Here is a 26,311-nt window from a genome sequence, read left to right on the forward strand (position 1 = left end):
CTGTAAACTTCGTTAAGAAAAAACTATGGTATATTTTTATTACTTTAAAACTATATTCTATCTTCTAGTATGTTAGACAATTGGATAATCTGTCCAATCATTTTTATATGTAAATTCGCTGAAAAAAAACTTTAATCTAAAGTTAGTTTAGTTTAGTGGGGTGGCCTAAGATGAAGCCTCTTTAAGGTAGCTGATTCGACTTTTAGTACATTATATACTTTAGTTTGGGTTCCAACTTCCACGGTTTTCTTATCGGGCTAAAATTTTTAAGGCCAGCCTAACAATTTAAGGCTTATGGTGTAAGTAATTTTATTTTTGGGGTTAGAATATTTTAGTCGTAATCCACATTTTGCTTGATCCATTCAACCCAACCTACCAATTTGAGGCTAAATTACCATCTTATGCTGACGCAGATACAAGTGGGAGAGGAGGGGGAAGAGGGCTTAACCTCCTACAAAACTATTTTTTCATTGGCGATTTTGTTAATATTGTCTGAAACTATCTTTAGTTATTAGTATTTTTTATATGTGATTATGAAAAATATGTCCAAGTCTATTATTTTTTCTAGGACCGCTCTTCATCAAACTTGTACTCCCCTCCGGCCCACTAAAAATGTTTCCTTTTAGTTTGTCTCATTCAAGATGTCAAACTCACTCTCCTTTCATTAAAATATTCAACTAACCTTTTCTATATACTTACTCCTCTTAATAACTACTCCTAAAATCTTGTATCACTCAAGAATGTGGACATCTTGAGTGAGACTGAGGGAGTAAGATTTATTCTCATTTTCGGTTATAATTAACTTGAAGGATTATAAATTCCATTTTCATCGGATTAACTACCTATATGCATACTTCCAAAAAAAGGTATAAATAGAGGGAACAAAATAGAGTTATCTTAGATCTTCCCATTATCAATGTTTTTGGATGAGGGCCGGCTAATTGGTCTCATCATAATTTAAAATCAATCCTCAATACACAACATTCATCACTTGGATGTTGATATTAATCATACCAAAATAATTTCTTATAGTACCATTTTGTAGTGTTGGACAAACTCATTGGCGTGCTGCATACATGTACTCTTTTCTTTCTTTCGCGGGATTAAGAATTAGAGATTGAATTCTTTTCACATTCTAAAAGTAAAATGTTAGTTGTAATGATGATCTAAAGATTGAGTTTAAGCACCTCCACAATAATGTTTGTCAACTCAAAAAGATGAAATGCAAATTTCTCCATAAGTCATTAATGACATAAGTACTCTATTGAAGAATACACAAGTAATCCTTCATCTATGAAATAAAATATTCTCCCTATATATAAAGCGTTCAAATAAAACACTTTTATTGTGAAAATTTTAGTACTAATTTAGATGTTTAGTGCAGTAAATACACATATTGAGTAAACGTAAAAGTTACTTGCAATTCTCGTAATAAGAAAGTTCCCTTTTTGAATAATTTTCTATGTGTATATTTTTTAGAAAGATGGAGAACAGAAAATAATTTAATACTATTAAAACATAATGATTATTAAACCCCATAATGATGATAAAAACGCACTTAACCATCGAGAAACTCTCAATTCGTCAAAAAAGTTCAAGAATTGTGGTCATAAAAATCTAACCAACTCAAATTCAATCCGCATGCAAAAACCCAACTTATTTGGGTGGATCGAATAATCAAACAGTTGCATTAATTAAATTGGTCTATAATTTGTAAAGTTACTGTAAATATTCTCGTAATCTTATGTTTTCACACTAGATTCTTGCAATATTTTCATGTATAAAATTGACTACACCAACGGTTTCGTATTGTTTTATGATAAGACCAGAAAAAAAAAATCAGTTAGAATCCCATGATTCATGGAGTTTGAAATGGCTGCCTTTTATTTTCTTCAATTCTTCTTCTTTTTGGGATGGCTGCTTTAATTTCTCAAGTGGCCGGCAATGACCTCTCATGAACTCTTCTTTTTCTTCCCACATTGGGATTTTGTCTCTTATATTTTTTTATTATTTTAAACTTTTTTAAAATAATTCAAAATTTTCAACGTGGTTAATGCATGATCCATGGAGACAACTAAATATGCACAAGTAGTACCTTCGTGCATTTGGGGTGGTACAAAATTATGAATAGTAGTTTTGGCTCAAATTCCGGAGAGTATATAATTAATTAAGTATTTCTAGGACTAAATAGTTATACAATTTCAAAATTAATTATTCAACTAAATAAACAATATATAGATTATATAGGCTATCTATTTAATTATGTTCTGTCCTGGTATCTTAAGTAAAATTGGAGCAAGTTTATTGATGATCGTCTGTAAAATTGACTACAAAGTGATCATATACACGGAGGAGAAGAATGGTCCTTCTCTCAAATTTGGTTGAAAAAATAACGTAAATTGTACGATGCTTTAATTATGAAGTGATGCATTTCCAAATAAACAAAACCTATTCCATGTTACATGAATTCACTATATTTTTCTATTAAATATATTGTGGGTTCACATATATTCTATTTTTCAAAGTCATGGATCCATGCTTTCTCAAGCTTTAATAAGGTTAGAAATATGTTTCCTTTTTATCTACTAAGTATATTTGAGAAGCTTTATCTCTTCAACTACTTTTAGTACGTTCCGGTAAACGCACATGGAAATGTTCTATATAATTAATGTAGTAATTTATTCTCATATAGTATAAAGTAGATAATAAGAGGGTTGGTCAAAATTAATTTTACGAAAATGAACAATACATGACTGTAATGCACCATTTTAGTGGAGTATTTAATATGACGAGGGTGATCACATACATATATCGACCAATATCTGTATATACATATGCAAATACATTATGAACTTAATGTATTGAATTCTAAATTATTAGTCCATATTCTAGTTGAATTCATGTTATATATGTTTGTCATTAAATATTTAGTATGCATTCCTCAAATTTTACCATTTTCCACATTAATACATGCAATTTTTTAAATTACTTTTTCCATTTTACATTATTATTTTCTTAGGAGAGTATTTGTGCTAGCTAGTCTAGCTAATTCAGAAGAAACATTAGTTGTTAGAACACCGACACTAACTGCATGGGCGGATCCAGAACATGGAATCCGTGGGGTCGAATATAATAATAATAATAATAATAATAATAATAATAATAATAATAATAATAATAATAAATACTCCCTTTGTTATAAATGAGTTACTTTCATTTTTTGGGATGTCCCACCATAACTGAGTCATTCCCTTTAAAGCAAAAAATCTCATCTCTTACTTTATTTTCTCAAATACTTTATTCTTTTCACTCGAATAAGTAAAGTACAATCGAATAAGAGAAAATTGGTAAAAATGTTTCAATTAATATAAACGTCACTAATTTTGCTGATATACCATAAATAAAAAATTAGACAATTTTTCATAAGGGGTAGAGAAATTTTGGTAATAAATAATAAATATACTGAAAAAAGTTTTTGCATAATTAAATTTAAAAGAAAAAAAAGAGAAAAATTAACTTATGGTTTAAAGTCACTATAAAAACAAATTTTGAGTTTGCTTGAATTATTTGCAAAGAAAAAGGAAAGTTACATTGGAGAAGAAAATTTAGAATTTGTTGATATTATTAATGGGAAACTAAGAAATTAAGTTAATATTTTGCTAAATAAAGTAAAAGTTTTAAAGAAATCCATAAATTTCAAACAAGTAGTACAATTTTAAAAACTCATTGCAATGTAATCAATAGCAATAAACTAACATTTTATTATTTGGACACATTTTACAAGGAAAGTTAGAATATAATAATAGTAATTGTTTTAGTACTTAGTGGAGCACTTTTTTAGGAAAATCATCTTCTTTCTCCCAGTCTCGGCGGCCATTAATATATTTCATGCTCTGCACTTTTTTATTTATAGATTGTTCAGCCCCTTTTTACATACAATTTCTGCCCCTCCTTAAACGTGTGTCCGCCCCTGGTTGAAGCTGTCATGGGGTCGGAGATGAAACTGCACCAGGTCGAAGATGATATTTTCCGGTAGTGTTCGGTGGACCGCCGGTGGGGTCGGCCGACCCCACGCGACCCCACCTGGATCCGCCGCTGACTAACTGGCGGGCTACTTCAAAAGGAATTTTCTTCGAAATAACAAGCCACCATAAAATTAATGGGCCACATTTAGTTAGAGTTCTTAAATATGGTGGCCATATCATTATCATTTCGATAGCATATATACTACATCAGTATGTATGTATATTAAAAACATCATTTTATTTGATACAGTCCAATGATACTTAAATATGGGGAAAAATATATCACATCCATCAACTTTTTTATTTATTTATTTTAGTCAGTCATAGAAATCATTATTTAATACTAGTACAAGTACATTATAATAGGGACGTGATCAAATGCAAACTCTTAATATTGTACAAATTTTAAACTATGATCTGGATTGTTAGAAAATGTTAACAAATGACAAAATAATAGCAATAAAAAATGTCAACACAGTTTCAATGATTAAAATTGTGTTTACATTTTTTATTGCTATTATTTTATCATCTTTTGACAATTTCTAACAATCTAGATCATAGTTTAAAATTTATACAATATTTAGAGTTTACATTTTTTTACATAACCAATATAATATTTGTTCACTATCAATTCCCCACTCTTGTAACAATGTTGAGTAAATTGGACAACATATATGCCTAGGTTTTAGGTGGATGATGGGACCAGTTTTATTACGTTTCACATATGTTTGTCTTTTCCAAGGAAAGTGGTAGCAATACGGTCCTGTTCTATATACTTCCCCCGTCCCATCTCATGTGATGAATTTCTTTTCGGCACATGAATTAAGAAAATGATATGTATTGAGTTAAAGTGGAGAAAGTAAAGTATGAGAGAGGAAAAAGTAAGAGAGATAACAAGAGAATAAAATAAGAAAGAGAGAATAAAGTAAGAGAGAATGAATAAAGTAAGATATGGTTGAAGTTTAGTTTTTAGCTAAAAAAGAAATCAATCACTTGAGATGATGGGACAACTCAAAATAGAAAATTGATCACTTGAGGTGGAACGGAGGGAGTATGAAATTTCGATTATGTAACTTTCTAGTTTGTTTTATTTTGTTTGAGCTAGTGGATGTTTATAGATGTATAAGTATAATAGTACTAAGAATAACCACAATTACATTACTTTTTGGTGATGTATACATACTTTCTCTCTTACATATAGTTTGCATTCATAAATTTAAATATAATGAATTGCAATAGACAAGATTCCACCAGCCCACCCTCGAAAAAAATCTCATTAATTTATTGTAAAAGTATAAGTACTTATCAAATTGAACATTCCAAAAGGGCGAATTAAGAGCTACACACTCAAATCGATGCAATCTAAGTTGGGTCTTGCCTATGCACATATTGTATACATCTTTAATATATTAAAAAATATATTTTCTTAATTGACTAGACCTCTCTCTTACTTTACCAATTTTGCATTAAAACTCATGCCGAATTCAAAGTACATATTCTTTGGGGACGGAGAGAGTAGTATAATGATTCTCTGAAACACCTCTATAAAAATTTATACTACTAATTAAGTACTACTCAACAACAAATAGTGAAATTTCATTTATTATTGTATCTAGAAATCAAAATTCAGAAAAGGTTGCGATTAAATAGGCGTAGGGAACAAAATATTAATATAGCGAAGAAATAGCTTACAAATCAATGGTTTCGGAGAAAAGTATAAGGTGTAATAGTTTTGTGGCACGTAATTCAAGTGGGTTGTTGAATCAGCCATCAATGCTATCTTTGCTGAGAGCAAGAAGTAAAATCTCCAAATAAAGTAGCACATTTTTAATCCATATATAACTCCATAGATAAATTAATACTTACTTCTGCTATTTAAATAACAATAAAATCACGCAATTGTATATATGAGTAGGCCAAGCGGTAGAGAGATTAATAACTAGGCCTTAAGTTCGAGTCATTTGTGGAGTTGCCTTTAAATTTAAATTTATCTGCACATTAAAAAAACCATGCATTCATATTACCATAAAGTGATTTTCGTAAATATTTATAAAAATAATAACAATAAATCAATAATTCTAATTGATGTTAAAATATATTTACATACGTACCATCTCCCATTAAATTAAAATAATTCATAATATTTTTTATTAATAATTTCTACTTTTAGAAGTGTGCCCCAATCCTAATATGGTTTTTAGCAATTCTCCCAAATAAAAATGTAGAAGAGAAAAAGAAATAGAGCTATATCCATTGAGCCTTCAACAAAATTCCATGTCCCCACCCTCACCAGTGCTAGCATAAATAGTGCTTCTTCTCTTAGAATATCCTCACACCAAATAGTTGGAAGCAGTATCTCATGATCATCAGCGCCGCTACATACTGTGGTATAAATTAAAGAGATATGGATGAGATATCAAATGGTAACGGAGTGGTTGTGCTCATAAAAGACGGCGATTTCAATCAAGATTCCGACGCTGCCGTGGCTACCGGATGCTGCTCTCTCACTGTCCCCTTTATACAAAAGGTATACATACTACTATAATTTTACAGCATAGGAGTATTTATTTATATATATTTCTTAAATGTGGCGCAGATAATAGCGGAGACGCTGGGGACATATTTCTTGATATTCGCCGGCTGTGGCGCTGTGGCGGTTAACGCCGACAAACAGAAGGTGGTGACGCTCCCCGGTATAGCCATAGTGTGGGGGCTGGTGGTCATGGTCATGGTTTACTCTGTCGGCCACATCTCCGGCGGCCACTTCAACCCCGCCGTCACCATTGCCTTCGCTTCCTGCAAGAGGTTCTCTTGGAAACAGGTCGCATACATATTCATTTCTATCTCTCTCGTTGCCAAATGAAACGAACAAATATAATAAATACTTTAATAGACCTGGAACCATTATAGTATAAATTTAATGGACTATTTCTCGTATCTTCAATTGATTTTAATATAAAATCTGATAAGCTTCTAATATGGCATCAGAGTGCCTTGTTGATACTGAGAGGTAACGTTAATTCATATGTGAGCCGAAATAAAAAAGAAAATGAATAACCAAGCAATATATATATTGACTTTGAATTTGGTCGTGTTTGATATCGAGTTGGTCTGATCCTGTGATCCAGTTAGGGAAAAAAATAAATAAATAAAAATCTAACCCAACCAAAATCGATGTGTAAGTATTATAGGCTACTCACCCATGTACAGAATTCCATCTACAAATAGTGAATTGTAGTATTTAAATATGGATTATATAAAATCATGGAGCAAGAATTAATAGAGCAGGTTGTGAATTCAATGTCTGGCTAGAAATGTACTTATTTGATCTAACACTTCTTTAATAATCTAATGTTGATATAGGTACCTGCCTATGTAGCCGCTCAAATGGTTGGAGCAACCCTGGGCGCCGGAACCCTACGACTATTGTTCAGCGGGCCGCACGATCACTTCACCGGAACCCTGCCTACTGGCACTGACGCACAGTCGTTGGTTGTAGAATTTATAATCACATTCTACCTCATGTTCGTCATTTCCGGCGTCGCCACTGACAATAGAGCTGTAATTATTCTAACCTAGAGCAAATTAATTATTGGTCCATAATCATATAAATTAATTGTAGAAGACAGCGTAGAGTTGGCTTAGTTAGGTTAGAATACTATGAAGATTGATTCACCTATATAATATCGACATAAATTGTTACACTTTATAGATACAATGTTTGGACCATTATTGTTAATTTTATAGATGTTGAAAGCGACACAAACCTAATTAATTTCATATATTGAGATTAGAATTTTCAACACAAACATATTAATTTGAGATTAATTTACTGGTGCAGATTGGTGAACTTGCTGGGTTGGCTATTGGATCAGTTATATTGCTGAATGTGATGATTGCTGGGTACGTTAAGTTGCTCCTTACTTCATACTAGTATATTCAACTTCAAAACTTCAGAGATTCCCTATATATCCATGAAAATATTTGTATGTGAAAATATTCCGTATTAACTATGACTGAGTTTAGGCTCATTTATACCTAGCTTTCGTAAAATCTAACGAAGTGGGGTTTGCAGGCCGATATCGGGAGCGTCTATGAATCCAGCAAGGAGTTTAGGGCCATCAATAGTGTCGAACAATTTCAGAGGCATATGGATCTATTTGGTTGGGCCAATAGGTGGTGCGATTGCTGGAGCATGGGTCTACAATCTTGTTAGATTCACTAATAAACCTCTTCGTGAAATAACTAAAACTGCTTCCTTTTTGAAGAGTTCAACTCGGAACAATTCAAACTAAACTACTATCCCCTGCCCCACTCTTTATTGTGATGCATACATCCTTGTTATGATGAAAATAAGACACAGGTTGTTGATTGGTCTGAATTATATATAGTACGTACAATACGCCTATTGATATATATATCGGAAAATGTTCAGAAAGTGATAAACTATTTATGAGAATCAATTTTATCACCTGGATAGTGGATGATCAAGAATCCAGCAAGGGGCAATATTTAGTAGTGCAGATTATAATATTTTCACTTCGAATGAATTCATATGTCTCACAGCATTAAGGATGTAGTTTGATTATATTGATAATGTATTGTAAGTAGAGAAAATAGCTAGTGTGTGATATAATAGAAAACCCATAGATATGTAATTGTATAAATTTATAATAGTGCATTATTTTGTTCATATTTTTGTAATTAACGAGAATTGAACTTTATTCAATTTTATTACATTTAAATCCAATATTATTTATTGAAATAAAAAAATGATCAAATTAAAATAAAAAAAAAACTTAAATTACTATTTTTCTTTTTCTTTTTTCTTTTTCCCCCCTTATTTCCTTTTCCTTACATTCACTTGTTTTAGTTCATTTCTTCTTATCTTGGAGTATTTATTAAGAGACCATTACAACCATAGTCATTTAATGCTAGTATTTACAAGCTGGTATGAAATGGGCCATCTGAAGTCTCCCGGCCTTGTATTGCAATGATATTCTATGGGCCTGGCCTGTACATCACAAAGGCAAATATGCATTCACACAATTTTTAAGTTATGCAGTTCAATTGATGTTCTTTACTGGTCTTGTTAGGTTGAGATTTTTTAGCTTAATTGAGAATTGAGATGCATTTTCAGCCACTCATTTTGAAATGTCAACTACAAGTAGATTATATCAACTAAGGGTATTATCGTCATTTCATTTCAATAGCCAGAATATCAAATGTCAACAACTCGTATTAAAATGTCAACAACTAAAATTTTTTTTTTTTATTTTTTTATTTTTTTTATTTTTTAAAATTTTTTTAAAAAAAATTTTTAAATTTTTTTTAATTTTTTTAATTTTCACGCGATGTCAACTACGATGTGTAGCCTGCACATCAAATGTCAATAGCCCTGCACATCAAATGTCAATAGCCTGCACATCAAATGTCAACAGGTTATAGTTGACATTATATGTGTATAGGTGATATGAATCGTATATGTAGTTGACATTATATATGTGCAGTTGACATGAATTGTATATATAGTTGACATTATATGTGTGTAGTTGACATGAATTGTATATGTAGTTGACATAAAAAATAAAAATAATAAAAAAAATAAAAAATCGAAAAAAAATTTAATTTTTTTAAAAAAAATAAAAAAAAATATTTATTAAATAAATGTATGATGAAATTACCATTCTGCCCTTTCACAATTAATTAATGTAAAAATATTTTCCATGTGGTAAATTCTGGACCACTCATTTAATAAAAATGAGTGGCTAATAATGCATCTCAATTCTCAATTAGGCTAAAAAATCTCAATTGATCACAACCCTGTTCTTTACTATATATATTTGGATGAAACCTACGTGATGATAAAATAGTTCAGAATCCAGATAGTGTAAAACATAGAATTTCCAAACAATTATTTTTTCCGCTCCTAATTTATCTGTATAAGCTATGAGATATTTAACTGAGTGCTATAGAAAATAATGAAATAGATTAAGTACTTGTTCTTTAACTAATTCGTGTGACTGTAACAAAATAGATTTTACTTTATAAATAAGTAACACATTCCCTTTTTTCCAAATATCTCATGCTATTGTTGATTCAAGAACTTTCTGTCAAATTTAAAAAAAAAAATACTAGTAACTAGCTCATTAGATCTCATAGTGTGAACAAATAACAAGAATGTAAAGTACACATGACTTTTTTTTATTCTTCCAACTTCAAGGCTACATTTTCTTCTATGAACACAAATATGCTCAAATTAGGAATTAGTTAGCAGAGTCCAAAAAAAAAACGATGAAAATCCAAACAACAACAAAACGATACAACATCAAAGACACGGAACAATATAGAAATTAATAAAAGATAAAACTCAACTAATAAAAAACGATAGGTACTGTTGGATATTTTAGTATAATTGGATTAACTTGATTGATCAACGTGATCATAATGAGACATCAAATAAGTTGGAAGTACGGAGTGTACACTTATTTGAATTCGTTACGATTAGACGGGGGTTCGGGGGCAGCGCCCCTAAGTAGCGGGGTCCAAGGGGCAGAGCCCCTGGCTGGGGTCGAGCTTGATCCGGAAAGGTAATTTCCGAAAGTTGAAGGACTATTTTGCAATTTATTATTCCCGCCAAAAATTGTTAAAAACAGTTGTGAAACGAAGAGACGCGACTATTCGTTTTCAGCCTCTTCTTATGATCGATTTCTGGGTTCAAAGAGGATAACATAATCAACATACGAATTTCTTCGAAACCTGAATTGTATCCGATCAAATATTGGTAGAACCGCCAAATTGATTTGATCTGAAAGTGTTGTTCACGCCTTTCAGTATATCCGGTTGTTCATATTTCAGTAAATCTCCCTAACAGGTACAGATTAGTGTCAAGTTTGAATTGGATATGGTGTTGTATGAATCGGACGAAGGTGAATTGCATATGGTGTTTTTGAATTGTATCATGTTGACTGTCAACTACAGAAAATTAGAATTCTCAATGACTTCTCCTTCCACTCATATGCAAAATTTATGTGAGACAACATATGTGTACAAACCAGACAAATAGTCAAATAAGCCAAACAATTGATTGTGCAAATGAAACTAGATCAAAACAAAATCAATTTCAGACACGTAACTTTACTGGGTTCAAACACGTCCTTAACAAATTTATCGATCTACACACAACACATACAACCAACACCCACATGACAAACAATGCAATTCAAACCACCACACAATCAAAAAAGGGTCTGATAACCATATATATAGCAAGAAGCATATGAATATAAACTAAACAAAAGCTCTAAATTGCCACCTCAAACATTTTTTCAAGTTGACTTTTAGGTCACAATTGTTATCTTAATTACCAAGCGTGACGTTATAATACCTTTGATGACACTTGGCATAAGAAAATGCTATAAAAAAGCATTGTTACGTACACATGTCTTTTATGATTTCTCTACCTCATATGTATTCATGGAATTGTATTTATAAATAAATAGTAGTTATGACACAACATCTTAGTTTGTTAACAATACTGTCGAATTGTCAACGCTTAACATACTTTGGAAAAGAAAACGATTAAATACTTAAATATGGCATAACTTAATATTGTTAGGTAGAAATAGGGCTGACAATTTTTGACACGACACGATAACACGACACGAACCGACACGAAATTAATGGGTTTGGGTCAGAGCTTATTGGGTTCATGTCCTTATCGGGTCGACCCGTTAAGGACACGAAAATTTCGTATCGTGTTCGTGTAATCCGTTAACAATACGTGTTCGTGTCGTGTTCGTGTCGGGTTCGTGTTATCCGTTAACAAATATATTTTAATATTATAATTCTTATTATTTCATTTTCAATATTTATTAAATTGACTCTCATAGTCTCATATGGTCATATCTCATTTAAATCATTTAAATATCTAATCACTTTCCACTACGTGTTGTTATCGTGTCGTGTTGACCCGAAGTGGTTCGTGTCGTTAATGGGTTCGTGCCGTGTTCGTGTCTGAGGGTATCTGGTCGTGTTCGTGTTCATGTTTGGGATTTTCTTAACAGGTCGTGTTCGTGTTTGTTGTTATCGTGTTCGTGTCGACATGATAACGACCCGACACACACGATTTGCCACCCCTAAGTAGAAAGCACTCAAAACAATCTTGTTTGGTTGATTAGTTTCCAAGTTTTCAAGGAGATAGATATGAATATGTAAAGTACATACTTTAAACTAAATCAAGTCAAATTAAAAAAAAAATTAATGTGCTTCAAAAGTATTGAAAAGTAAGTAGATCTATTCAAAACGGGCTTTGAAAATTAATGTAAATGCACATTAAAAGAAAAGAAATAATCCAAAGTTAAGCCGCCAGACGTGGCTGAAATTAAAGAATTTGTTTGAAAATTCAATATATATACTTGCGGTTATGTTCAATACATTTATAGCCCCACCTTGTTACATCTGTCCTACTTTGCAAAACTGATAAATTCAAAATCTTGACTTGAGTTCTAAAATGAAGCACAAATAACACATATCTTGCCTTGAAAATTTTTTCTGCTTAAATAAATATAAAGCATAACATAATGAGGGTGTTTGACCGAGCATATAAGTTCTTTAAAATAATTTATTAAGTAAAGAAAACTCTAACAAAATACTACTATAAGCTAAAAAAGAATCTACAATCATTAATATATTGGTTAGAGCACGAGTGCATTTGAAACTTTCACCCTTCTTTTTCATTACTCTTGCTGATCATAGAACTTCAACTTTTTTACATTTTCATAGAGTGAAATGGGATAAACCTTTCCCATCTCCAAACCTTTTAATATTGTAAAGAATGACAAAATTTATTTGTTTGATCTTTGAGTGGAGCTCAACAAAATGTAATGCAGCAAACTTTTTATATCTATGTGCCCACACCACCCGGAAGCAATCCACAATTTTGAGAAAATATAAAAGAAATGGTTAGGTGAAAGAAAGCATTGCTTTTATAATCCAAATCCTATCCAATTATTTGCACCATCAAAAGGATAATATTGTCTATATTATTGTCTTTATAATTAGAGACAATATGTAGTATATTTTAAAAATTGACTGTAAATTCTACAAATGTGAATACATTTAAATGGAGACAAATAATAAGTGTGATTATAAAATAATATCTATTTTAATTTTGCTAAGGTGATACTCGCTATCTAGATTTCGAAAATGGTTAAGATCAATAGCGGATTTAGGTGGGATCGTGGCTGTCAATTCCATCGTTAAATAATGCCGCCTTCCATTGTTTAGCGACAATTTTACTATGTCCGACTCCACTAGTTGTGTTATATGAATCTGTTATTACTCGGATAACTAATCTCGATACAATTATGACCTTTATATTTTTGATTTAATTTGAAAATTCAAAGCAAGTGTGGTTGAATTATTGCAATATCAGGTACCGACAAAAATAACCGAGAGCCAAAATACGTATATAGATATTCAAGTACGGAAAAACGAAAATCCAATCCCAGCGCCAGTAGGATTATAAATATTCGATACAAAGTCTGTATTTTTGTTACCGCTACATCAATCATGCTCTTGCTCATGCCTGTTGTTTTCCTTTGCTAACTTTGCATTCGCTCTCCCAGACCCAGTCAGATATTATGTGTATATAATTGCTTCACATTTAAGACTGTAAACTGGAATTTCCATCTGATGCTTGGGAACGATGTTGGTGGGGAAAGTTCGCATCTTTGTTGGGCTGTTGTGGTTTTCTGTTACTCTCGTTTTTGAGGTTGTCGGAGTCGCAGCGGGTGCCGCAGGAAGAAGGTTAGTAACTGCTTTTTCTTCTTCAATTTTATTTGTATGAGTTTTTGAACACTTTCCAGAAGCAAGATTGGTTTACTGTTTCGTTTACTTGGTTGATTGAACTGAGGAATTAATATTTTATTGATCAAAGGAAGGGAATTACTCAGATATACTAGAAAACCTTTTCTTTGATTTTTTTTTTACTATTCACACTTGAGAACCTGGATATTGAATTTCCGGGCTTGGTAAACCAGAAAGAATTGTTGTACAGTAAATTTTAGTGCACACACAATCTGATGAGAAACTGAAGTAATTGGCTATTGTTTGGTAGAAAAAATTCTGTATGTATTTTTCATTACCAGTGTATAATGAGTTTGTGTAAGAATATGAAGTAATTGTCTGTTGTTTGCATAATTATGTAGATTTGTTTTACAAATGGAACCATTATCTACTAGGGCTGGAATGAATTTTATGGTACAAGGAATATAGTTGATGTCTTTGGATTGGTTGCTTTCTCTATTTTTGTTGTGCATCACTTGTTCATTTTGTGGTGGTGTTCTGTTTTTCGTCCATAGTTGATGTCTTCAAAGAGATAGCCAACGAGTTGGGCGCTGTACATTGGACGTTCGATGCTGATTTATGTGAATTGGAGATGGGTGGGATCTCACAAACTGCTCCACCAAACTCTGATGGTTATGTTGAATGCAATTGCAATTATAACAACAACACCGTCTGCCATGTTACGACACTGTATGGTTTTCATTTCGTATCATTCACTCTAATTCTCCCAGCATTTGACTGTATTATAATGAATTCATTCTTGTTTTCAACAGTGTGATTAAGGGTTACAATCTTCCTGGAGTTCTTCCATTGTCAATTGTAAAGCTTCAGTACCTCCAGCATGTGTAAGAACCTATTCCAATTTCAGCTTTACTTCGACTTTGTATTTATATACACATTGTTTCCTGTTTTTTAATTTTTAGTGATGTTGCCTACAATCTCCTAACTGGCACAATTCCGGAAGAGTGGGCTTCAATGCAACTGAATTTTATGTAAGTTGTATATGTCCGCCTGTTATTTTGCTATAATACATCAGTGTTTATCTGATCACCGACAACTTGCTTGAAAATTCCTGCAGCTCTGTACTCGTAAACCGTTTATCTGGACAAATACCAAAGTATCTGGCAAACTTTACTAGCCTTACATACTTGTATGTAAGCAGTTTATTTTTTTTCTCTACTTTGGTGCTTATTATAACTACTTGCATTTTCACCAAATTTTAGCAAACAAAATAATTAACAAGCTTTTCTTGGTTCTGCACTATTGTGTGGATCAGGAACCTCGAGGGAAACCAATTCTCGGGGGCATTCCTCCTGACATCGGAAGGATGACAAATTTAAAGCGATCTGTGAGATCTCTTGTTTCTTATGAGCTGTATTATTTTACTTCTTCAAATTGGATGCTTTTAATTGAACTACATTTCTGAACTACAGGATCTTGTCCTCCAACCTCTGACAGGGACGCTGCGAACTTCACCTTGCGAATTTGATGAATTAACAGATTTGTAGCTCTTCCATTTATTTGTTCCTTTCGAATTCTTAGTGCTTTTACGTACTTCTTTTTGCTACAGTAGGGTAAATGCAAAACCTAAGTGAACCAATACCGGACTTCATTAAGAACTGGAAGCACTTAAATTATGTTTTTTCATTCACCATAAAGTGAGGATAAGTATGGCAATAAAGAAAAAGTGGACCATGAAATGAGAGAGTGGAAAGTGCCTCATCTCATCACATGAAGCGACATTAATTAAAAGCGTGTTTTTAAAAATGAGTTTTGGAATGAAATACATGCAACTGGACATTCAACAACAAGCCACATTAATTGTTTCAACTTCAAATAAGGTCCAACGTTACCATGTCTTCATCCCTAGTTGACTAAACAATCCTAAAATATATATATTATTAAAAGGCACATGCATTATTCTCAAGTATTATAACATTATCCATTAAACACGACAAAACAATCATATAATATATATCACCATTTTTATAGATTCATTATAATTATATAAGGTCAAATAATAAATTTTTTCGTGTAAATTGTAAATGGGATAACGAAAGTATTGCCTTCTTTATGTCACAGAGTGAGATAATTTTATGAAACCTTTGTAGTTGTATTTATTGGAAATTCTAATTCGGGTTAGACATCAGCAATGGCGGACGTCCCGGCGGACGTCGGACCGGCATGCCGGACGTCCGCGCGAGAGGTCCACCATTAGGCGTGCGAGAGGCGGACGCGGACGTCGCTTGCGGACACCGCCGATCCGCGGCTTTCTGACGACGTCCGTCGTGACGTCCGCCGTTGCGGTGCCACGACGGACGTCCCGATTTTTTATTTTATTTTTTAAAAAAACTCTATATATACGGCTCGTTGCGAACTCTATATATACGGCTCGTTGCTAACTCTAGATTCAAGGCATAACATGTAACTTTGTTTGAATCGTTTTTTAGTTTGGGATGATTTTTTTGGTGAACTATGTATTTTTTTAAAATTTAAATATATATGTATGTTTTTTTTAAAAATAAAATCATTGCATTTTTCCATATTCGTGTCAAAATTTTAATTCCGTAAATTGCATATTTCTGAATTTGTGAATTTTTATTATTGTGGATGTCCGTCATTGTGCAGTGGGATGTCCTTATGACGTGACAATGCAGTGGGAGGTCCTTATGACGTGGCGGAAGGTGTTTTTGGGAAGTCCGTCGGGATGTCCGTCGGGACATCTGCACCACTGTGGATGCTCTTAGAGTTATGGTGAGAATGCAATCTAGGCTCCGGTGGATGAAGATTGATTGATGGGATACTCGTTTGTTTATGTTTTTTTTGTTTCTGTATGATTTTTGGACACAATGTTTGCTTTGTTGTTACGTTGATTTGGTTACATTTTTATTTATACTTTAAAACTCTGGTACCGCTAGCTCGTCATTCTTTTGGCTCGAGTGTTCTGAACTACTAGTTACGAAAAATGAAGCTAAACTAGAGAAAACTTAGATTAAGATGAAATGATCATTTGTGGACAGAATCTTGTAGTAATGGATTGATGCAAGGAGGGATGCACATGGGAAATTTTCCATAAAACAATAATGAGGGGTCTCACCATTTGGAAGTTGGAGCTACCGACTATCAAAAATTTCACCCATTTTTCTTTGGTTGTACAACCAAGCAATAATTATTTGCACTAATGTAGATTTTTTTTTGTCCCAATTTTCAAATGTCAATATTAAGGCTACTTTTTCATTTGACCTAGGCATGCACAAATCGAACCGGACCGTCGTTTAACCGGCGGTTCGGCGGTTCAAGCGGGCCGGTTCTGGTTAAAAAAGCGTGAACCGTAACCAGCGGTTCAAAACCACCGGTTCGCCGGTTTGAACTGGCGTTCAGCGGTTCCAACCGTAGGATTCCGGCTAGGGCGTAGGTTTTCAGGCTAGGTGTGCAGAAAAACCGGCGGTTTACGTCAGAAACCGGTAGTTTCTGCCGAAAACCGTTGGTTTCCGACGGTTCCGAACCTTTTTCAGGTGGCAGTGTATAGGCCTAAAAACCGGTCAGAAACCGTGGACTGAACCGCTGGTTCAGGCGGTAAACTGGCTGAAATTTGAAATTTTTTTATTTATTCTAATTTTACTCCTATAAATACCCCACTTCTCCCATCATTTTTACTCACCTCATTCTTGTGTTAACAAGAATTTCCTTCTCAATCTCAATTTCTCTATTCTCTATCTTCATTCTCTCTAATTGCTCAAGTTGTTTACTACTATATTTGTTGTTGTGTTCGTAATTTACCATTTATTCAATACTCCATATTCCATACTACTTTCATTTTGCATTATGTCTTCTTCTCGTGGTGGACCGGGATGTGGTGATCGGGGCAAAGGAATTGCCCAAGATCAAAGTAGTCGTCCCCAAATATCAAAGCGACCTAGTCGTCAAGATGTTATGGAAGAGGTTTCCCGAGTGGCGGCTGAACGCATGCAAGTAAGTTCTAAAAAATAAAATTATTTTTACAATTCATAATTTCATAAGATTGAGTTTTTTAATTTTTTTTGTGTTCCTAATTAAAACTTCAAGTTATATAATATTTATAGATAGAAGAAGATCATAGGACCGTCATGCTACTCACTGAAATGCATCAAGGTGGGGGGAGGGCGGTGGTAGTTCCAACAACAAGATGACGAGTACGATGTGTCTATATCGTCGGACTCGGACAACAATGATGATAGATCTCATTCTCGTATTCCGTCTAGCACCGGCGGAAATGAGGACACGCCTCCCCCTCTACCCACTAAAAAAGCTTTGAAATCTGATATTTTTGTTAAACACTACAAGAAGGTCCCGATGGTAATTCCAAGTCCTAATGATCTGCTCTCTCAAGAAGAGACATCGGCGTTTCATGCATATTGTAACTATTGTGATAAAGTCTACAAATTTGCGAGTGGTGGGGGATATGGCACCCTCCGTCGTCATTTGGTGACAAAGCATCTTGTAGAATGTGACACTGCCTCTACCCAAACCCAACTAAACTTCCAACCCGGTGGCTCAGGTTCGTCAGGTACACCTCTTTTTAAATATGATCCTAAAATTTTTGTTGGCGTTATGACTAGATGGGCTGCAATGAAGCATTTTCATTTTAATGTTTATGATGACAAAAAATTTGAGGTTACTATGCAAAGTGGTTTGAACGTAGCTGTCTAAAGAGTAGGTCGAATGACCGTTCAACGATCTACCGTTTGACAATGTTTGGAGAAAAAGTTGAATTATCACGTTATTTACTCAACTTGGGACACAAGTGAACATTTGCTCAGATGTATGGACTGATTCTTTTAATAGACATTCATACATGGGTATTACGGTTCACTTTGTGGACAATAGTTAGACTTTGAACAAACGTTTGATTGGTTTTAGAGAACTTGAGATACCACACACTACACCCGAAATTGCTTATTTAATTATTCAAGTTTTGAATGAATTTCAATTATGCAATAAGATATTTTCTGTTGGTTTTGATAATGCAACTGCTAACACTACAAGTATTAATGACTTGATTGCAGCTTGTGCTCCGGTTATTGGTGGTAAGTATTTTCATCAAAGATGCATATGTCATATTTTTGAATTTATGTGTACAAGATGCGTTTGAATTATGACAAAAGCATGTTAGTCCTATTAGAACTGCAGTTAGATTAACCCATCAAAAACCGCCTATTGGCAAAGCTTGGAAGAAGTATTGCCATCAAAGAAGGTAAGATATACAAATTTTACCATGGATGTGACTCATAGATGGAATTCGACATATGATTGTCTAAATTCTACTTTGACGCATAAAGATTCTTTGTGTGATTTTTTAGAACCTATCCCGTTTCTGATTTATATATGTCGCATAGTTGTTGGGATCATAGCGTGAGTTTATTTAAATTGTTCAAATATTTCAAAAATGTGAATGTTGAATTATCGGGTGTTTATTATTGCACTGTTGTTCTTCGTGTTTTAGAGCATTGCATGTATATATCGCTGGTTTTAAAACTGCGATGAAAAATGACTGCCCTTCTCCTGAATTGATGTGTGTTTTATATTATATGATTGACAATGGCTTAAGTATTTCAGTGAGATTCCAACGGTGTTTTTGATTGCAAAGGTCTTGGATCCAAAATGGAAATTAGCCGGTACCTCCAGGATTTTAGATTTTTGTTATAACAATTTGTGTTCTATTGATCTTGGTTCACTTCAAGCATTGCAAGCGGATACCAATGACCAATGGGGAGTAAACCTAACCGAAACATTTCAAATAAATCTCCCGGACCGGTCAATTGTCCAACAAACCTTCGAGTTTAACTTGCGTGTTCTCTACACCGAATATGAACCAAGTATAACAGTACCCACCAAGTCAGAAGACCTACCCCTCCTCAACAACATAATTTTGGCTTCGCATTTCAAACTGATTATGATGACCCCGACTCGCAATCCCAATTAGCCGACCTATACAGCTACAGCACCGGCCGAAGGTCGACCTTAGGTATGGTAAGTGAGTTAGATTTATATTTCGATTCACTCTTTTCCTTTGGTGATGAAGGTCCTACGCCTCCCGCCCAAATCGACGTCCTCGATTGGTGGGGAACACACGAGAAAGATTTTTCCATACTTGCATCAATGGCCAAGGAGATTTTTTCGGTTCCAGCTTCCACTGTCGCCGTCGAGTCCGCTTTCAGTGTTGGATCACGTGTGTTGGATGAATCAAGAAGTAAGCTCTCCGCGAAAATTATGGAAGCCGTGTTGTTACTTGATGATTGAGCCAAAGCTGACGTCAGAGAAAATGATTGGGATGATCGTCAGGAGGAATCACAAGAAGAATTCACAAGAAAATCATTGGGATGATCGTCAGGATGAATCACAAGAAGAATTCACCGGGGATGAATCGTAGGACAACCCAACCGTCAACCGCCGGCCAAGCCAAATAGGTAAGTAAGGTAAGAGAACTACGTGGGCTTTGATTCCCTAATGCAAATGAGCATTGGGGATACGTAGGCACCTCAACTTAAATTTTAAATTTAAGTTGAGCTCTAGTCATATTTCCTTCATTTTTTTCCATTTGTTTCTACTTTAAAAATATGCAAATAAAATTAAATAATTGTATTTGTATATACTCTAGTCGGTTAAGTAGATTTCTCTATAAGGCTAATTCGGGAAACTTTTGACAATTCTACTATAATTGTTGATTGTTAGACTAAACACAACATTTAAGGCTGAATTGCTAAAGGTGTCTCAATTTAGTTATGTAGAAACATCTCATTCACCGACTAAGAGTATATATACTTATAAATTTATTGTTCAGAACTTCAAGTCTTTTTTGTAATTTGTAATTAGCTTCGTTGTAGACTAGTAGTGTCGTTGTATTTAAATTTTTTGTTTAAGACTTCATGTTTTTTGTGATTTTTAATTGTTGTAACTTGTAATCTCAATAAAATTGCATTTTTCATCGTGATTTTTTGAATTTTATTTACGCACATTTTATAGATAAATAAATAAGAAAATGCAAAAAAACAAATTACGAACCGCCGAACCGGCCCGGAACCGGCAGTTTCGGCCAAAAACCGACGGTTTTGAACCGCCCCATGAACCGGCGGTTTCGGAACTGCCGGAACCCTTGGCGGGCCGGTTCCGGTTCATGAAAATGATGAACCGTAAACCGCCGGTTCGGAACCGGCGGTTTTTGAACAGTGTGTATGCCTAATTTGACCTATGTTATTTGTATGCTATTATTGCATATAAGAAATATAGACAAGGCTGTACATACCATCGTATTTATGTCAAGTGTGTTTTGTGAAAAGAATTTTAGGGAAGTAAAAAAAAAAAGAAAACCTTGATGTCATATGTATTAGTATTAATAAATGAGAATGATGTACCACGTCTCATAGTCTAATCTTATTGTATTTCACATCTTTCGTGCTTTAGATTTGTGGTGGTTAATTTGATAAGATGAAATGGACGAGAAGATTATATATTCAAATTTAACTCTCACACAATAAATAAGTGTTGTGAATATATAGGTAACCCACAATGGAGCACCCGATGGCAGGCACGCCCGATGGCGTCCATCTGCACCCGATACATCGTCCGCGGCCATTGTGGGCGCGGCAGACGATAGGCGCGGACGATGGCACGCATTTTACTTAAAACAATGCTTTTGCCAGGGTTCAAACCCGGGTCTATTGCTTGGAAGGCAATAATCCTAACCATTGCGCTACACACACTAGTTGAGATATATTGAAAACTAAATTGTTTTATACATTTATTAAGATGAAAATGTGATAAAAAGTAATTTTATAAAATGTATGTAATTTTTATAACATGAATTTTTCTAATTTTAAATCCAATTACATTACTAATAATGTGACTCTACTCTTGACTAACTCATAGCATATGAACATTAATTTTTATAAAGTATGAACATTAATTTTTATAAATGAAATGGAGTTTTTCCCAATTTTTGTAGTTATTTAAATATGTAAATAAAGAAAATGCATAGGGCGCGCCATAGGGCGCGCTTTAGGGTGCCCCACTGTAGGTGGGTGTAGGAGGATAAAACTGATGACGTGGCGCCTTAGAGCGCCCCACTGCTAATGGCCTAAATATATGATGAGCTAACAATGTATAAACAATTGAAAATAGAATCAGTAGCAAAAAATAACAAAATAAACGTACTCAAAACTCCAATTCAAAACCATTATAGAAGAAAATCAATGGATGAACACAAAAAAAAGAAGAAGCAAATGAGCAACATATATACATCTAACGTTATCCGCCAACCTCATCCATTAGATAACATTGGTCACACATTACTTCCAAATAATCACAAAACACCTGGCCACCGATCAAGCTAATTAACCAGAAAGAAATAAAATGCCATAAAGAAAATCACACAAAAATAAGCAACACTATAGCACAAATGATCGAAAAACCATAGATGCAAGAAATAGAAAACTCACTCAAATAAATCATAACTATATCACAACTAGTCTAGCATGAATATATCACCAACATATCCAGCCACCAAGTGAACTGAAAGAAATAAAATGTAAAGACAAAACACACAAAAACAAGTAGCCGAAGAACACCAAGGATCAAAAACACAAAAGCGCACGAGAAATAGAAAGCACACAAGTGAAATAATAGCACATATATTACCAATATATGTAGACTAAATTAAAACATGAGATAAAGTCAATATAATCGACATGATATGGAAAGATAATGGAAATTATTAATTTGATGAAAGCCAAATAGATGCATTATTGGTAGCATGAGCATCCTCGAAGCTCCGGCAGGATGGTGCAACTTGGGTGTGGTACCATTTATTGACTTATTCGAATAATTAAATTTCCTACAGATTTTTTTTGAAAGTAATTCACAATGTGATCAACGGATTATGTGACCTTTTATGGATAAATTTGAAGAATTAATTTCGTAGAGAATCTTTGAAATGTTTGAGGTCGAATATGGTGTTCTATATTTCAATTTCGTATTTTATTTCATGCATGATATCCATGTTGATGGACCATATCTATAGCCTATTATAATAGGTGGGGCTTCACATTTGGAATTAAGGACCACGAGTCATGAAACGAACTTCTTGGAGAGGAGGACCAGTATCAGTGAGGCCTCAGTTCTAGGACCATGCATGTTGTGTATTCTTTTTTCTTTTTGTTATTCCAAAATAAAATAATTTCTTTGAAAGAATTATGCTGCTTGATGAAAGGTGGGTCAAATTACGCTAATATACATACATCTCTTTAACTTAAAGTTATTCGAAATCCAATCAGAGCATTAATACTGACCAGATAACATAAAAGAAGGCAATCCAAAACTAAAGAAAGACAAAACAAAGCTCAAACTACCTATAGAGACAGCGCAATTGATTTCAGAGGGGCAGAATTATAAAAAAACAAAACAAAACTCAATAATAAAAAGTGAGAGAAGAAACACATCACCTGCACTCATGGGCAAACCTAAGTGAACACATCAAAGGGCTAAAGCCCTAGCTAAAGTTTTTTTTTTTTATAATATTTTTCTATTATACAATTTACATTTATTAAAATTTAATGTAAATTAATTACTAAACAAAAACCTCCATGAATGATCTAAATAACAAAAAAATACTCCCTCCGTCCCGCACTACTCGCACGTATTTCCTTTTTGGGCGTCCCAAGTTACTTGCACTCTTTCCATTTTTAGTAAAAATTTTCACCTATAGCCGTCATTTTTTACTTTCCTATACACTCATTCTTTAATCTCCGTGCTGAAAAGGAAATGAGCGAGTAGCTCGGGACGGAGGGAGTATAAAATTTAGAAAACATAATCCCTATTTATATAGTAGTATTTTCTACGTCCGTCCTTGTCCATGATTGCAATTGATGATAATTTATATGACTATACTTAAATTTGTGGGAATGCGTGCTAATTGCAATTGATTAAGTGAGAATATGTGCATGTTTACTTGATAGAGCTTATCATCAAAAATAATAAAAAATGTTTACTTGATAGAGAAGCATGGTAATTTATTAAAAAAATGTAATTTAGGGAAAAAAGGTGCCGACGTTAGTTTGTCTTATTCAGTTATTTGTAAGTAGTGTATTGGTGTGAGTTAGCGCGGCAGGTCCGATTTGATAGATAAGAAAATAGTAGTAATAAACGATACAGTTATTTTGTTGATTGAAATTACATAATTACTCCATAATAGTATTAATTTATTCTAACTGAAATGTGGCGCCGATGCTACCGACCTTGATTTGCGCCTGTCTTCATTGTATTCACGACATGTGGCTGTGGCCCAACCCAAATAATTTACAATAAAATTAATAGGAAGAAAACATAACAAAATTTATAATATTAATATAAAAAACTGAGTCCTAAATGAAAAACGGTAAGAAAAAGAACAATGAAACAAAATTCACCTTTTATGTCTAACCCAAATAATTCACAGTGAAATTAGGAATAAAAAGAACAAAATTTAAAATTATTAATATAAAAAACTGAATCCTAAATGACAAATGATTTAGAAAAAAGAAAAATGAAACAAAATCCACCTTTTAGAGCAAATTCCAAAGCTAGAAGGAAGGTATATTCCTTATTTATCTTTTGAGAAAAAAGATAATATACATTTTTAAAATTAAAAAAATTCAAATAAATTATCATTCCAGAAAACAAAGAACTCCAAGTGTAAAAGGTGAAAGGTGAAAGGTAAAACAAAGAACTCCAAGAGTAATGCTCCATCAATTCATGATTATACGTCTCATTTTTTCATTTTGTTATTAATTGCTTCATTTCATTTTTATTACCTACTACGATAATTGATGATTGAATAAGTTCTGTTTATTCATTTCATTCACACTTTATTTTAAAATCCGGTGAGGTCACATATTGCATTAATTTTTTCAACCCACGTTTCTAAACCGGACCTCCTAAAAGTAGGTGGACTGGTGGACTTTTAGTCAATGTTTTAGGCTTTACCATCTTATTCACCCCCTCCCTTCTAGAGCATAGTAGAGTTAGAAGAAGGGGCATGATTGGTTGTGTGGTGTGTAGAAGAGCACAAAAGAAAGAAAAAAGGTTGATGCTCATGCATAGTTTGTGAGTGTAGATAGAGAGAGAAGCCTTCTTTTTGTATTTAAGTTCACACACATGATGACCTCCTTCTCCATGCAAGGTCAACTCACTGTTTTTTTGCCTCATCATCCAAACACTCCACGTTTCTATTGTTGGTGCGTGGGTCTTTTGTGTTATATGGACTTTATAATCCAACTGTATAACTAAAGTCTATAGCTTAATTATCACCCTCATCCGAATATTCCAGATTGCATTTCCCAAACTATTTCAAAATAAACCCTCAGAATCAATAATACAATCATGTAAATTAGGGTTTTAATCTGATTTAGTACTAATTACTTATACAAACAATGGCCGGCCTACATGTAACTAAGAAGGGGCTTATGCCCCCGCCAACATAATTTATTTACTTTTTATACGTATACTAATGTCAATTTTTTGTATTTTATATATATTGTTGTGTAAAAGCTTCTATTATCATAACGAAATATGTGAAAATCTTATATTGTCTCATCAGAGCAGACAAATGATGCATTGAGGAATGTTAGAGAATGGATTAGGGTGCGAAATCACAGGCAAGCATAGGTCATTGATCTCACACTCCTTGGAAGATCACATTCATTGCTTCTCTCTTGTTTCTGATAATGGAGCTTATGCTCTTCTTAGGCTTAGACTTCTTGTTTTGTTTCATTGCTTGGTTGACTTGTTCTTTCTGTTTAGTTCTTGTCTTAGATAGTGTTGTCTTATTTTTGCTGTATGGTTTTGTGTTCATGGAGAATTCTTAGTTGCCCTTTTTAATTCGAGCTTTTTATAATACCAGTAAAAGAAATGTCTCAAATTATAAAACTCAATTTTATATACATGACCTGTATGAAAACAATTTTTTGTGTATATGTGGAACTTTTTCAATATGATTGAACTAACGTAGGCACACATATTGTTGGGATTGATTAGGGCTAGCTGTCGCTATACAAATACATCACTGCAGACATACATACATGGATACAATTTTATTATCTCAAATTGTCCACGTCAATTTGACCTCATATTTTTCCCAAGATATAGGATGCATCGTGGGGTTCACGAGTGTGACATGCTACATTCACCTAGTGATTTAATTAGTCTATAAAATATGCAGCCTATATGTCTAACTTTGATTAAACCCCAAAAGGTATTACGTACTTCATATCAATATAGTTGGACTCATATATGTGTATGGACAAAATTAATTGCCCGTGGAAACTTGTCAAGTTTGTAATTAATTTGTAACTCAATTAATAAAGTAATTACGATTAATGTCATCTGAATTAATTAGGTGTTGCTTCTTGAAGCTGATGAATACACAT

At 33.5% G+C, this 26,311-nt stretch overlaps 2 protein-coding genes across 2 annotated transcripts; both read left to right on the top strand.

Annotated features, from left to right (window-relative positions):
* Nucleotides 1-6,192: 6,192 nt before the first annotated feature.
* On the top strand, nt 6,193-8,729 carry LOC121743619 (aquaporin NIP1-1-like). The gene is made up of 5 exons (XM_042136951.1): nt 6,193-6,552; nt 6,622-6,846; nt 7,389-7,586; nt 7,867-7,928; nt 8,101-8,729. The coding sequence occupies exons 1-5, from the start codon at nt 6,430-6,432 to the stop codon at nt 8,318-8,320; spliced, it is 828 nt and encodes a 275-aa protein (XP_041992885.1). The 5' UTR covers nt 6,193-6,429; the 3' UTR covers nt 8,321-8,729.
* Nucleotides 8,730-13,794: 5,065 nt separating this feature from the next.
* Nucleotides 13,795-15,214, top strand: LOC121743942 (probable LRR receptor-like serine/threonine-protein kinase RFK1). The gene is made up of 6 exons (XM_042137350.1): nt 13,795-13,835; nt 14,390-14,564; nt 14,648-14,719; nt 14,798-14,866; nt 14,953-15,024; nt 15,151-15,214. Exons 2-6 carry the CDS (start codon nt 14,467-14,469, stop codon nt 15,203-15,205), a joined length of 366 nt encoding a protein of 121 aa, XP_041993284.1. The 5' UTR covers nt 13,795-13,835; nt 14,390-14,466; the 3' UTR covers nt 15,206-15,214.
* The last annotated feature ends 11,097 nt before the right edge of the window (nt 15,215-26,311 follow it).

Source organism: Salvia splendens, chromosome 8 (genome assembly GCF_004379255.2).
Source record: "Salvia splendens isolate huo1 chromosome 8, SspV2, whole genome shotgun sequence".
Taxonomy (NCBI): Eukaryota; Viridiplantae; Streptophyta; class Magnoliopsida; order Lamiales; family Lamiaceae; genus Salvia; species Salvia splendens.

Excerpts from the sequence above, each read along its gene's own strand:
- LOC121743619 (XM_042136951.1), top strand. The coding sequence starts at position 6,430 with ATGGATGAGATATCAAATGGTAACGGAGTGGTTGTGCTCATAAAAGAC. Across the intron at positions 6,553-6,621 it reads CTGTCCCCTTTATACAAAAG|ATAATAGCGGAGACGCTGGG; the intron begins GTATACATACTA and ends AATGTGGCGCAG. Across the intron at positions 6,847-7,388 it reads AGAGGTTCTCTTGGAAACAG|GTACCTGCCTATGTAGCCGC; the intron begins GTCGCATACATA and ends ATGTTGATATAG.
- LOC121743942 (XM_042137350.1), top strand. The coding sequence starts at position 14,467 with ATGGGTGGGATCTCACAAACTGCTCCACCAAACTCTGATGGTTATGTT. Across the intron at positions 14,720-14,797 it reads CTTCAGTACCTCCAGCATGT|TGATGTTGCCTACAATCTCC; the intron begins GTAAGAACCTAT and ends TTTAATTTTTAG. Across the intron at positions 14,867-14,952 it reads TCAATGCAACTGAATTTTAT|CTCTGTACTCGTAAACCGTT; the intron begins GTAAGTTGTATA and ends AAATTCCTGCAG.